This window comes from Channa argus, chromosome 1 (assembly GCF_033026475.1).
Source record: "Channa argus isolate prfri chromosome 1, Channa argus male v1.0, whole genome shotgun sequence".
NCBI lineage: Eukaryota > Metazoa > Chordata > Actinopteri > Anabantiformes > Channidae > Channa > Channa argus.
In genome coordinates, this window is record NC_090197.1 from 34,368,761 (window position 1) to 34,384,167 (window position 15,407).

Genomic DNA, 15,407 nt, shown 5'->3' on the forward strand with positions numbered 1-15,407 from the left:
GTGTGCGTATATATACACACACAGTATTATGTGCAACAGCTTCTGCAACACAAACATTTATCTATCGCTCTGTATTTATTGTGCATTAAAAAGTGAACCTGGACTTTTTCTTAAGTTTCTGAACTACCATTCCATAAGTCTCCAACACGATCCAAAAAAGTTATGGCATTTGACCATGTTATGGTGCCTGTTGTTAAGATCATTAACTCTATTCGAGGAAACGCAAAGCAACACCAGATCTTCAAGATGTTCACTGAGGAAAGCTCTCCGGAATATCAGGATCTTTTCTTCCAAGCTGAAGTCAATGGCTAAGCCGGGGTAAGATACTACAATGTTTTCTTTCCTTGCTGGAAGAAATCAAGGTTTTATGAAAAGAAAGGAGGAGGATACCACCCTATTTTCTGATGCATTATCGGAGTGGCTACTTGATCTTGCTTTCGTGATAGATCTAACTGATAAAGTTAACCAGTTAATTCCAAACTTACAAGGTACACATATAAACCTATCTGAGATGATCAGTGCTGTAAAGGCATTCAGTTGAAAACTGTCATCATACGTTCAGGAAGTGAAAAAGGTTTCAGCAATTCCCCTCTGTCTCAAAGATGTTGGAAACATTTAAAACACTAGCTACACCTGTGTTACTTTTCAAGTATTGTGACTTCTTGTCGAGGCTTGGACAGGAGTTTGTAGACAGATTCAGTGACTTAAAGAAACTTAAGCCCTGTGTAACATTCATAGCTAAGCGCTTCATGAACATAGCTATATAAGTAAAATTTCAGGACAGATGGCTGAACTTTTCTGTGTAGATCGTATATAAATGGAAACTGAGGTGATAAACCTTTAAAATAATGTGCAGTTAAAAACTCAACAGAATTCTCAGAATATCTGGAGCAGCTCTGAACATACCTACCTCTGTGAGTCTGCTTTTTCTGACACAGCAAAAAAAAAAAAGGATTACAGATTAGATCCCATCTAGGCACAAACATAAAGGCAAATAAAACATGTAGCATGCTACATGTGTACAGTTGGTCAAGAGATACTCTACTATAGTCTGAGATAGCATCTGCTAAATGACTAAATGTAATCCAGGAAAAGGAGTACAAGCTCAGATTTTTGTCGGACAAACAGTATAATCAGTGCATCATTCCAACATGTGAAAAGCTCCCCAAAAAAGCATTAAAGTACTGTGCATGATGCTTCTTCATTGATACCACGTTATCAAAGAGGCCCTTGATGATTGTACTTTTATCTTCTACTCCCTCACACTTCCTACTTCAGTTTGGTCCAAAAAATTATCAACTCTGGTGAGAATGTAAACTAAAATGTGTCTGGGCCCGATGAGCTGATAGCATGTGAAAAAGTATATACAGACTGAGCAAATGATGTTACTACATGTGGTTTGATGTGCTTTTATCAACTTTACATTTCTCCGACTGGGGCTTTTAATTTAGACTTTTAGACAAGTTAGGTAATGCTCCAATATGTATTTTCTAATCTCACCAAATTAGAAACTCATTCCATATGCTGTTCATATATCAGGATCCTTATCCAAGATGGAAATGGTGCACACAATTTGTGAGATAAAAACAGAAAAGTACATGAAGCTAAACAAATAAACACAAGATATTTATCAGAGAAAGCAGGAGAAGCAAAGCCAGATCATTGGTTTTGTGTGTTTAATTTTAATAATGTTTGTGTATTTACTGGGCACTCTTACATCTGGATGGGGGTCATGATACCATATCACATGCGCAAATATATTTCCATTTGTATTGCCAAGGCTTTATGTGGTATGTGTGGTATCTGCTTGTATGGATACAGTCGATATGAGTGAAAGCTGTGTTGTCTGTTCACTGCAACATAAGAGCTATACAGCCATCATCTGAATAAAGTCCATCCATAACGGCATAACAGAACAGTGTATGTTTTCTTGGAGCTTAGCTGACCTAAAGCCACCACACCATTCAACAAGTCATTCATTAGGATTTTACTCATATCAATGTTATTTCATAAGTTAACTGCATATAAAGTCACGTAGCCATCACTGCAACACAAAAAATGTCGATTTAAAATCAGAATAAGATTTATTGGCCAAGTTTGCTTGACCCAAAGGATAAAAGTGTCTGCTAAATGACTAAATGTAAATGGAATTTGCTTCGGTCATTCGTTGCTCTCAAGAACATGTTCAAGGAGTAACAATACAGACAACACGAAAATGACAAATAATGTACAAGGTGAGGGAAGAAAATTAAAGTGCAGAGTGTATGTTTTGTGTAGTAGTGGTTAAGTGGTAGTGTATACAAAACCAGGGATAGCATCAATATGGGATATCTGACTTTTCAGTTTGCCTTACCTGATAGTAAGCTTTAATCTGCCTGATGAGAATAGAAAGGTTCTGGATGCGCAGTGTGGGGTCATTGTTCACTTTCTTGTTGGTCCTCTGAACTGTTGCCTTTGGATTTCTGTAGAGACAACAAATTATTTATTCACAATTTGTAGAACAAATGCCAGCTAAAGATGTACACAGAATTTCTGAAAGTAATGTTTGTGTGTGATGCTACTTTCATCAAAAAATATCTTTTTCAATGTGTCACTGAGTTTCTCTGTGATGGAGAGGATGTTTGACTCAAACACAGCACAGTTGCAATGGACCCTTGTTTGAGAATATCCAGATGCATTAGCTTATTAAAGTCACTGCAAATATAAACCGAAAGGGCCTCATAAGGCAGCACCTGTGCATCACATCTTCAAATCAAATCCTATAGTAAATTAAAGCAGGGGCGGCTGTAGTTCAGTTGGTAATGCAGTCATCCACGTACCACAGGGCAAATAGTAAATTAAAAAAAATAAAACAGTAAATTAAAAATAAATTAAAAATTAAATAAACAGTAAATTAAAGCAAATTCAAACTTCTTTGTGAAGCATTAAAAGGCTCTATGGTCACAGACTTTGTAGACCTTTTCTAATCTAATGAAGAGAAAGAGACCTTTTGTTTGGTTAAGGTAATGGTGGTAAACATTCACTTGAGAAAAATATTCTTCTAATCTGCCTGAATCAAAAAGAAAAAATCTCATAGTGCTTAGAGAATAGAGAGGCAGTTTGGAATACTTGACATGCAAACTCTCAATTAAACTGCAAGTTCTAGGAAGCCATTACTGCATTTATCAGTAAATGTTTTCCAGGGTTTTAACTACAAAGTTAGGGCCCATAAACTTGTTAGGGCTCATAATTTCATTTTAGACAGCATGAGAAGTTTGATTAAAAGATGCTCCTGTGTTACTCTTGAGACCCCCTCATTCACAGGGCAAATTAGGTAACAAAGGAGCAACCCCAAAAATGCCATGGTTTCAACAATCAACAGAGGGACCATTTGCTGTCATACTCCACTGGATTGGAATTATCTGTGTCAGGCAGTCAGAGCTGGCTTCTACATTTAGGCATCTACCTCAACTCTTTTCATATGACCTAACTTTCAGTGAGCAAAAACATGATACCAACAAGTTTTAAAGTTTACAGAATTGATACATGCATGTCAATGATTACAAAAGCAGCAGAATATTTAAAAACAGTCAGTGATGTAGTTGTTCTGGCAGACTGGAGGCAGCATATTTGGACAGTGACATCCTGAATCTTTCATGGTAGAGAAAATAAATTTTAACCACTCCGATCTTAGCTTTAAAAAAACAAATAAAAAATAAACCACACACACGTAATAATTTAAAATGTATTTGCTTTGAGATCTTCTAGGACAACAGGACTACTTACGTACTCTCAATTTTCAATGCCTTACACAATCACTGTTAGAAAGCAGACTTCCAAGTACATCCCATGACCTAAATATAAAGGTCAACATGCCATTAATAAAGGGGAGGAAAAACTGCCTGCTTATAAACTGTATGCATGCATGTAGTGTGGAGCATGTGTAATCATGCATGTGTAAGCTTGTCTGAAGCTGTGCTTTTGCACTCTAAAATAGTGGAGCAATGTCTATGTCTGTACAACCAATAAAAGATTAAACCTGAAATGCTACCAAGTCAGTCTCTGTTTTGTCCAGTTTGAAAAGAGGTCAAAGGTTAAGGATCTTATTTTCCTTGAGGACAGCTCCATGGATTCTTGCAGTCAAAGACTTCTTAATGATTTTACAGTGCTGCTGCCTTCCGGTTTTTACAAAGACTATTTAAAATCTAAATTTTTCACATAAACTTATTCCAATCAAATTACACACGTACACAAATAAAGTCAAGCTAGTCAGAAGAATATTGGGCTCATTGTACTAATAATCTAAATGAACATCTCCCCACTCCCCACCACCACACATACAGCCACTTTTGAGGTCCATAGTAGGGGGTCTATTTAACCCATTAATTAAAAGCAAAAAGGCAGCTGTAATCCTATCAGGGTGAGAAGGGTACTGAATAAGATAGAATGGGTTTGTGTGTGTGTGTGGTTCACGTTCCATCAAACCCTGAGTCAGCCAAGAACATGGTGCCCACAACACACAAGCGAATAACACCACGTAACCCACCCCTTGTTTCCTTAGCTCAGTCTCTAATGCTATATATTCAAGCATGTGAGAGATCACCTAAAATGATAATATGTTTTAAAAAATCCCACTTTGCTTCCTCCCAACCTGTTCCTGCTGATACAGAATACATTAACTTTATTAAGACAAATTGATTAGGAATAAACAGACAGAAAGCTAGCTATACACCCAGAAAGGCAGACAGACAGACAGACCGACCATCAATAAGATGGTCCATCAGTGCTGTCGATAGGCACAGCAGCCTTTAGTACAGCCTGGGGCCACTGTACTCTCTGCTCTCATCCCCTGGCTTTGATTGGCTGGGTAGGTTAGGGAGTAGTGTTAACCTATATATGACAGGCTACATTATGGTCTGCATGAGCAGCCAGACACATGCCCATACACACACAGAGAGCTGGCTAACACACACACACACAAAGAGAAAATGCAGGCTACATTTGGCCACGTGTTGGGAATAGAGCTTATGAGCTGTACTGCGCAAACACAGCGGGGGAGTATGTTTTTGTGCCTCAATGTGTGTGTAAGATTAACGCATGCCCCCCACACACAACCAGCCAAAAATCTACAGTAACAAGAGGAATCTATAGGGGGTGAGCACTCATTAGCAGGCATACTAAGAATAACAGTTCAGTTCAGAATAATTCTGAGGGGATGTTTCTCCAACCTTTACAAATTAATACAAACTGCCACCAACACGAGCAGTCATCAAATGCCAGCACATAATAATATCCAATCAAGTTTGTCTAAATCTCCAGATATAAACCAGCTTGCCTTAGTATGGCTATCTTCATAAACCTAAACATTCCCAAATACAGCTAACAAAATATGTTTTTAGAAGTTTTCACTGTTTTTTTAGTGAAGTTTCCTCCTAGTGAAGATAGGCTAAGAGGCCAACAGGACCAAAGGAAATAAAATTTGCCATGTTTAACTGGTATTAATACAACTCACTGATAAAAGTGTACCGTTTTCATTTTTACATTACAGTTGCATTTATTACAATCCTGCTTTAATCTTATTATCTTGCAAGCAAATCTTGGGTCATACTGAAGTGCCTGTTAGCACAATGACTGCATTGCAAGTTCAAATTCTGTAAGCATGAGCTGACATGTAAACCAGTGTTTTTATAAATGCAAGTTTATCTAGACAAGAAGCAGAGATCATCATATGGTGCAATAGCACCAAAATAAACTTCAAATTATGACTGCATATGCATTTTATGCTAGCAAAGGAAAAATCTCCTACTTTAGTAGTTTGTATGATAAAAACATTACAAAGCAAACCTCTGGCTTACTATTGCAGCTATGTCAATATATTATATAATTACAATTATATTATTCCTGTGAGGTTGGATGTGATTACACATGTTACTTTGCACTAGACTACAAACACTTTGATTTTCAGACACTGGAACAAACTTCAATGTCTCAAACAGGCTAAAGCATGGTGCCCTTCAGCCATTCAACAGAATCATGCCATGATGACTACTCTGCTGCTCAGAATTCTTTTTAAAAGAATTTGGTAACTGATTTATTATAATTTGCTTTTATTATTCAATGTTAAACATATCTTACTGAACAACACTCCCTGCAGATGTTTCACAGTAAAGGTTTTTCAGGGAACAGAAGGCATTTTTCCCCTAAGCCATTCAATATATTGTCTTGAAAACTATGACATGACACAGGAGGAGGAAGTGTTGAGTTTGCATTAACTGCAAAAAGCAGCAACAGAAATTAAACAGAAAATGGAGGAAGATCAGACACATTGCATCACATATAAATTTTCTTTAAATACATTTCTCTCTTACGATGAGGCAGATAACTACTAACTACAGTATTTAAATAAAAACTATAATCATTTGATAATGTAATTTCCTGACACATGCTGAACAACGTGAATTACTTGAGCTAAGAAACTAAAAGCAAACCCATGTCTAAAATCCTGAAATGGGCTCTGTGGAACTGACATCCTTGATTTCGAGACTTTTAGTGGCTCTTTAAAAATCTTCTTTTGCTAGGCAAAGACAGAAAACATAGTGGGACAAAGATGATAAGAGTTGCCAGACTAACATTTCAGGCTCTATTCACAAACTGACTCAAAAAGCAGCCAATCTCCTTTATTTGAAAGTGAAATGCCCTGGCACAGCAATGGACGCATTCAGGGGGGAGGTTGTCCTAACTGATGCAGCATCATGCAGCAAAACAGCTCAATCTGGATTCTAGAAATACAAAAATGCAAGACTGGATGCAGTGAAACTATTAAGTACCACAAACCACTCCAGGTTGGTTTTCACATCCAATACCCTCTAAACCCATATATTAAAAAGGACCTGAATTGTCTCACTGATATATAAAATAACACGGCCCCTTCAACACAGCAACTCAATTGTTTTAATACAGGATATACGTCTGTTTGAATCCCACTTGGTTTTACACTTTGATGTAGAACCTCTGGGTCCCACAGTCAAGACAGCAGCAGTTGGAGACCAGACAGACTGACACCACAGTGGCAGTTCTGCTGTCTCTCCTTTCTCCAGTCCAGCTGGAATCCTAAATATGTCTGCTGTAACTAGCCCTTGAGAAAACCAACAAAGGCTTCAGCATGCTGCTCAAAGAAAACAGAGTGAAATAGAAGGGAGGGAGGGTAAGAGAGGTAAGACATGGACAGAACAGGACATGCAGAGATGAAGAAGAAAAATTAGCAAGAGGATGAATGGTAGGTAGCAATAGGTGAGACATATGAAGGTTCGAAATTTTACATATATTGTTTAGAAAATATAAATCTACACAGTCCGGTTGCAATGCTTTTAAATCACCACATCTTTCACTTATCCCTTGCAAACCAAACTTCTTCCATAAAGCACTAGTCAAATGTGATGGTCTTTGTGTATGCATGATGTGATAAAATGTCAATTCTTTCATAAAAGGAAGTGAAGATAGGCAGTGATGAAATCATCATTTGTATGTAAACCTACACTGTATTTACTGTAAAGCAGCCTTAAAAAAATAAAATGGGAGTTTAAGGCCACATTAAAAATTCTCAATTCATGTTCTCCAACTCATGTTTACCTCGATGCTTGCTCATGTGCATGCAGAAAGAGATCTGCAGAATACTGAAAAGTGACCATTCACATACTCCTATGCTAATATCCATGTTTTTACATTCCTATTTACAGACATGCACAGATCTGTCTACCAGAAAGATTAACCTGTAAAACAGCATTCACATGTAATTCACATGTTTTGTCTCAAAACTTTAACTTCCATTTCCCCAAATTGGCAAAGTAACATTTCTACTAATTTTCAGGGTTATGGTTGGATTACATATCTATGCAGTTCTAGAAAGTTTCAGGTTCAATGTGCAAGAAAGCCAAGAGTGCCACATCAAAGCTATTAATTCTTTAATAGCAATCTAATTGGCTAGGTAATGTCAGTCACAGGAGGGTGGGGGGAAGGGTCTCAGTGCCATCTGGGTGCCAGCAAACCGTTAGATAATCCTGGGGTCTCTTGTCTATTCGTTCTCCCATTTTTGTCCCAATGACAACTGCTGCTACTCTGTCTGCCATCTTATACTATGCCAGACATTCACACAAGATTGCAGCTTACAGTGCAACAGCTGACCTCACCAGAAAAAATATTAAACGCTCAGGTTTCGTCAGCCCGAGTACTGCAATTGTCAGTTCATGAGAGAGACGTACATTTAAAATAATTCATGCTTTATGCACCAGTGATTACAATCTACCAATGTGTTTAAAACTTTGCTCCTTTTTTTGGTTCATGCACTTTGGAAAACAAGCTCTTGTTGGCAGACAATATTTTCCTCAATTGCAGTTCCTTCTTTTTTTCAGTGCAAACAGCAGCTGGTTGGCTTGAGGCTAACACCAGCAGAGCCTTTATAGCTTAACTGGATCATTCACAAGCAGCGCAATGTTTTTGTCGGAGCTCTAGGATTGGAACAAATACAATACCAGTTAATTAATTCCTACAGTTGTTTAAAGAAGTTTAAACAAAACTCACCTGTGGTTTCTCAGCATCTTTTAATGAAAACAATGTAAGCAAGTGAATGGGATTGAGGTATTACTTAAACACCCACACAATTCTACCAGTAAACATATAGCTTAAACAAATGCTGGATTATGTAGCCCGTTTCAACTACAGTTACATCTTTTAATGATAAATTAACAAATCTTAATTAAAAAGAAGTACATCTTGAAATGTTTAAAGCCGTAAAATTTAGATGTACATAGCTGTTTGATGCATTTCATCGTATGAGCCGACTGAGCTACCACTATTATCTTTATCCTGCTGGAAATGAACATGTACCCTTAAGAAAGAAACAAAGAGCAGTATCACCAGACCAACATCTGACCAATACTATAGGCCATTTGTGTAGGACGCTGGCCAGGCAAGACAACTACCAAGAGTTATTTCAGCTCAAACCAAATGCACAAAAAAATAAAAAAATCATCACAACCATGGATGCACATAGGCCCACACAGAAGCCCTACAGAAAAGTACGTGTACACACACACAGAGCTATGACTTGCAATCTCCAACATCCTGTCAGGCAATCACTACGCCTTTCACAGTTCATTTCAGTTAGATGTTCTCTGCAGTAGCACTCAACCAACCCCATGAAATTTCCTATTTTATGTATTTGCTGGAAGAAATCCTACTGAGTACCTAGTCAACATCTTAATTTCTACAGTTGAGAAGTTGCCACGTGGGAATGCAAACCACGGCCTGAATTTCTCTTTCACATGTTCTTTAATTGTGAATAATCCCTGTCATATTCAAGGGTTTAACTATTCTTACAATTCCTTTTCCATGTCTCTCACTCCTAAAACCCTTCCCCCTCATATCCTTCCGGTTGCTTTCCACTATACAATATACCATTGGGGGAAAAATGCTCTAAAAATACTGCTGACTTGGTCACAGTTTTGAAGAGTGTGGAAGAGGAAACATATCCTTTACCAACTCAACTTGCAGTGCCCACTAAAACCTGTTTTTAAGGATTTCTGAGAGTGTAGAAACAATCTGGAGGAGGATGAGGAGGAAAAATCAGCATGGGAAAGAGAGGTATGCTGATAAGCAGGGTGATATAGCCAAACAGCAGGAGGCTGAGGACATGGACAAGGGCAAACCATAGAGGAAGAGGATACCAACCAGAGACAGGAAACGGCCTCATGGGATAATCAACTCCTCATGCAACACAGCTTATTCCATCTAAAGACAACAAACCTCTGCACAGACAGAAATATGAATTGTCCAGGTGACCAGCGTCCCTTCATCTTAGCAGTTCTGTTAAATAATCCTTGGATATAATATACTGAAGGGAGGTGACATTAGTAGCTGCCCCGTCAACACATTGTAATCTCTTGAGAGATGAAAACCAATTCCCACTGGGAGCAGGAGGTCCCCCCAGACACTCAAGTAAAAAGGGACAAATGCTGACAGTGTAAAGTGCAGCATTAGAGGAAAATGTAAAGACTTCGGTTAGCAGGAAGCAGCGGCAGCAGCCTGGAGCCAGACAATGGAATGGAAAATCGTCTTCTGTCACACTGTAAACGTTAGGAGGTGACTGGAAAGAGAAGTCTACAGTGGCTCAGCATGCTCCTGCAGCCACTCTTTCTCACCATCAAGAGGTCTGCCAAAGCACCTACTTAACATTTCAATGAACAAAAACAAAACATGTGTCGCTGTGCAGCATTGTTGTGTAATCCGCATCCAAATGCTGCACTGCTACTAACGTATCAATGCTGGAGGAAACTGTTTCTACTTTAATCTACAGCTCAGCAAGAGGTGAGCTCTACAGCTTCTAGGGATGGAGTGTCTCCAAGTCATCTCAGATGTCAGATGACAGTAGGATGATTTTATTAAAAGGAAGAAAAAAAAAGAAAAAAAAGGTAAAATTTTCCCTTGTGGAGCTGCTTACCACATCCTCGTGTCATAGATGTTTGCAGACAGGCAGTACAGCTCCAAGGGATCCTAACAATAACTGTCTGCAATGATTTCTGACAGCATGACCCGTCATTGCCCTCAATACAAGGTCCCTTTGTGTGTAGCCTACATTCGCCTCACCAGGCTATTTGAAGTGCTGGAGGGAGGACGGAGTTCTTGAATAATTGCTTAATTTGCTCATGTGTGGCTGAGCCTACAAAAAGCCCCTGGGTGGGTATCAATTTAACCCTCCTCCACACCTAAAGACAGTGAGCAAGCACACTCCCTATGCATCCACCTACAGGAAAAGACACCAAGCTTCGCAGAAATTCATACGCAGGGGGCGTTTGAGGACCCAATTAATCCAAGATCTGTATATGGCCTCATTATTAGCTGGATTATCCCAAAACTGTTCTGAACGTATGCCAAATTACTTACATCTCAAGCATTATCTCGTTTAGATAATTCCCATCCACTAATTCAATATATTCCGATAATGTGGTGCCATCGGTCACTGTCGGCTGCCCCACTGTCTTCACCTGAAAATAAACGGGACAATGCAAACAGAGGTTAGTAGAATCATTTAAGACATAACAGAAAGGTTTCGGCAGGGCAGAGGTGTTTAATTAGGGAGCTCTGGACACATTTGAATAGCTAATTAGGGAGCTTACCCAGCAGACCAGGGGCGTCAGCATGAACTGCTCCAGCAAAGGGCTAAAGACCTCGCTTTCCATATTTTCCAAGGCAACTGGCGCCGTTTATTTCTGCAAATACTGGGGGGAAAGTACGCGCTCTTTGGTAGAGAAATGCGTGCTTGTTTAGACTCCACTCATGTGGTGGATTTAATTAAAACGACGCTCATTTTGGCTAAAGGCCACGGAAAGACGTCCGGGGTTTCTGAAAGGAAGGAGGGTGGGGGGGAGCCGTTAATCCACAATCTTCTCAACACGACCCAGCTGTTTCAGATGTCAACGACGGGGTTTGGCTTCCTCCTCACAGGAAGGACAAGCAGTCACATTTTATTGTTTTTAAAAACTACTAGCTTAAAGGTTTTATCTGATCGAACTTCCACTGGCTTGGCTCGATATCTACAGAAATCGATACGTGACCTGTGCCAGGTGTGGTTTTTATGCTAGCAGCTTCTTTTAGAGAAAGGTGGTCCGTTACTGGCGAAAGATGGATGTCTACGCGAAAAAAATTAAAATAAAAAAATCCTCCGGCACAAATAAATAAACGAGAACATCCAGGGCGGGAAATTCCAGATCGTCAAGGTCCTGCTCAAAGAGTCGGTATATTCCACTAATTCACTGTAAAGTCATTTGCGCCTGGCTCGCCCCCCAGTCTGCAGCACACTACTGACCAGAGCGAGCGGGGAGAAGGACCGGAGGACACGTAGCACCGCCTCCTTCTGTCGCTCTCTGTGCATCTCCCTCCGCCTCTCTCGTTCATAAGGAAAAAAATAAAAAATAGGGCGCGGATCGCAAAAAGCATCGTTGTCCGTGGAGCTTGGTTTTAGAGGTCATAGTATATTGGAAAACATTTGGTCGTTTAGTGTAATTAAATACAGTGAATGTAAATAGCACTATTGGGAAGGAAGCAAATGTTTTAAGGAATCATGTAGACGGAAATGGAATACAATTATGTTTAAGTATATTTTGTGGAATTGTGGGCCATGCATAGCCAGTTAAAGTTTGTTGTTTTGTTTTGGTTTTGGTTTGTTTTTTTGCGTATAATATTCTTTGACAAGTACAAATGCTTGGGATTCATGCATAGCCTTTGTCTGGAAACCTAGACCCCCAAAAGTATGCTACTGACACCTGGTGGGTAATGAACAGAGACTGTTACTGTACAGGAGGAGTCTGTGCTTTATTCAGATACATATAGGGTATTTAAAAACAGTTGAATCAAACAAATTACAAATAATTATTCTATACATCCATCAGTCTGATGGTTATTTATTCAGTTGTGTGTTTCATCTATAAAACAACAGAAAACCATCATTCTAATACTTTCGAGAACAATTTTAAATGTATCTTTGTCCAACCAACAATCCTGTACCTTGAGAATATCCAATTTTAAAAAAAGGAAAGCATATTTTTTTCAGTTAATAGTCAAGTGTTCAGTTAATAGTGGTTGCTGCTTATTAGGAGAATAGAGGGAAACTCTCGATTTTTGACTATTCATAGTTTTGGCAACACAGAATGTCACATCAATAGGAAATTGAAATTTTTTTTCATACACAAATGCTAAACATTGCTGTTATTGGTTACTGGTCTCAGCTTTTTTTGTTTGAAGAAGAGTTTGGTGTTTACTGAGTATGTACAACAGTATTCACTTTAGCTCTATCAGCAGCAAGGTAATAACAGAAGGATAAGTCCAGACCCACAGTTGTTAACTATAGAGGTAGGAGACACCTAATCAACAGCTGATTAATGGCTCTGTCTATGTGAATAGGCAGCAGAGGCTGTGTGTCCAAACAGCCAATTAAAACCAAACCACAGATTTGGGAACCTGGGACCTGGGTTGACTCTCTTGAACCCAGTTAAAATGAATAGATTATTGTATGATCCCTTTAGAAGCAACAGCAGCTCCCATTTACATTTCATATAATGTTTGCTGTTGTTGGTCCCTCAGCTTGAGGCCACACAGAATGTCACCCTAACTAGACCTGTTTTGTCTTGTTTTCTGCAAAACGTGTTTTACCTGAAGGATGTAAGCTACATGAGTGCACATCAGGAGGTTACAGCATGCGAGCAGAGCTTCTTAAAAATCCAACGTATGCTGAGACAGCTATACAAAATTGACATAATTATCAGAAAATGGTTTCTTCACACTATATGGATAGTACAGTAGTCCAACTCCACCACGCCAGACTTTAATAACCAAAAGTCCCCTGCTTGCCACTGTCATGTATGTGTGATAAAATTATATTCATATTTATTGTTAGCATTTGTTGTATTACGCCTGTGGTTTCATGTTGAACCCTCTGTGGAATCTGGATCACACTGAATTCATTGTGCTTGCTACTTTTCTAAAGTGTAGACAGACAGTAGCATAAACAGAGAAGAATCACTGAGTCAGCAAACTGATATGGTAAAATACAGGAACCTCCATCTGAAGTTGAGCTATAGCAGCAAAAGTTTTATATTGAGCAAGAATGTTCTTCTTGTTTAGTAATTTATTTGTGAGTAATCGTAAAGTGACTAAAAGTAATTGTAAAGTGACTGTAACTGAGGCCTCTTTATGGTCAGAGAAACGGGAAGGTATTATCATGATATGATAATATCATGGAATATTTATCCATATAGGTGTTTAATTATGAATCAAATTCTTCTGGAGTATGGCAGTGACATGAGTGTAACAAAATAAATAAAATATTGTTTTATTGTTTTTCATGTCTCACATATTAAACTTTCTATTTGGAGAAAAAATGTGTTTTGTCTTTGTGTGGAAGACCCTCACATTAACTACTGTATGTCTCAGTTGCTTCCAGTTCTGGTCCATATACTTTAATTCGACTGACCAGACTTGTTATTGTGTTCATGTAGGACCCTGTTGCAAGAAAGACAGTGTTTTCAGGGTTTATACCTTTTATGCATTCTCTTCCCAGCATACCTTTGCCTATTTCAATTTAGTCTCTATCTTGTTATAATGATGCTAAATAAGTAAGAGAATTTTCTTCCGAAATGATCAAATAGGGACAGTTTTTTTTGTAGCAACTCTATTAACCGCATTACCCAAGCAGAAGATTAAACATTGAAACAGATAATGAAAACCTCTCATGGCTCAGCCCAACACGCAGTCTGAACATAATTATATTCCGTTAAATCACTTTGAGGATTAGATGGAAATTTTGTAAAGATTGGTTTGTTTGTATGTGTTTGCGATTGCATGTAAGCATTTATTTGAATTGCTGTAGGATTCATCAACGTTGGACTGAACAGCATACTCCTCCCTGTTTCATAAAACTATTATTCATGAGGCTTTTAAGAGGTTTTGTCACAAAGCAGCATTCACCTTCACCCAGTGACTCTATAATTACAGACCGATAGAAGCATTCCTTACCCACACACTCAGCCATGAAACACGCAAAACTAACCTCTTTTGGTTCAGACTCAACAGAATGAGTAGATTTTTTTCTTCCCTTTACTTAGTATTAACCTACTGTAGCCCAGGAAGAAATTATCCACTGGTTATGAAAAAAAACTCTCTGAAAAACTAGATGACCTTCTCACTCATGAAAATTTCTCTGTGCTTTACCTAGATGACTGCAGTTTCCTCTTAGCTATTTTACAGGAATTTACAAGTCACCACAAGCATTTCAATTTGGAGCTGAGCTGATGGCATGTGGTCTTCACTGCAGGGTGGGCTGTCTAATGCTGAGCAGAAGTAACTGACTCTATTTACAATTTTCTCTGTCTTAAGTAACATGTAATAATCACTGACTTCACTGAGAAGACAATATTATTAATACTATGGTGTATGGACAGTGCAGTTCAGTTTTTGTTGATAAGACGAGCCAAGACTACTTGTGCTTTTTGGAAATACAGTATACTATACATATAAATATATACATATAAAAAGCCTCATGTAGGAGTCAAGTTACAAATTACTAGGTTTAAACATACAAAAATCAAAATCTCATGGCACTTAGGCCAACTTTACGAAATTTCTTTATTCCCAGTGATGCAATGATTGCACTGGCACTTATTTGTCACCAAACCCATTAGGAATCTGTTCTGTTTTTCATGATAAATGTAACTGTTTTGTGGTCAGTAGCTATTTGTAGAGCTAAAAACAGACTAACGTTGACATTTTTCACATGGCCTTTGGAATATAATGCGCAGAATGAGCTAACAACACCACATAATTATCAAAAACATTATCAAAAGCTAATTGTGGTTCAAGATGTGTCATCTTCGCAGATC

The 15,407-nt window shown here is 38.5% G+C and overlaps 1 protein-coding gene across 6 annotated transcripts in view; it reads right to left on the minus strand.

The window, feature by feature from the left end:
- The window catches only part of LOC137132300 (girdin-like), a 62,919-nt gene extending 51,066 nt beyond the window's left edge, over nucleotides 1-11,853 (minus strand). For 4 of the 6 annotated variants that reach the window (XM_067514665.1, XM_067514648.1, XM_067514657.1 and 1 more), the window contains exons 1-3: nucleotides 11,151-11,853; nucleotides 10,918-11,018; nucleotides 2,354-2,462 (exon numbers count right to left, since the gene is read on the minus strand). In XM_067514665.1, coding sequence (XP_067370766.1) covers nucleotides 2,354-2,462; nucleotides 10,918-11,018; nucleotides 11,151-11,213 — 273 coding nt within the window. In that variant the 5' untranslated portion in view covers nucleotides 11,214-11,853. The remainder of the gene's footprint in view (nucleotides 1-2,353; nucleotides 2,463-10,917; nucleotides 11,019-11,150) is intronic. The other 2 variants (XM_067514685.1, XM_067514675.1) reach the window with 1 other exon arrangement.
- Between the last annotated feature and the right edge of the window lie 3,554 nt (nucleotides 11,854-15,407).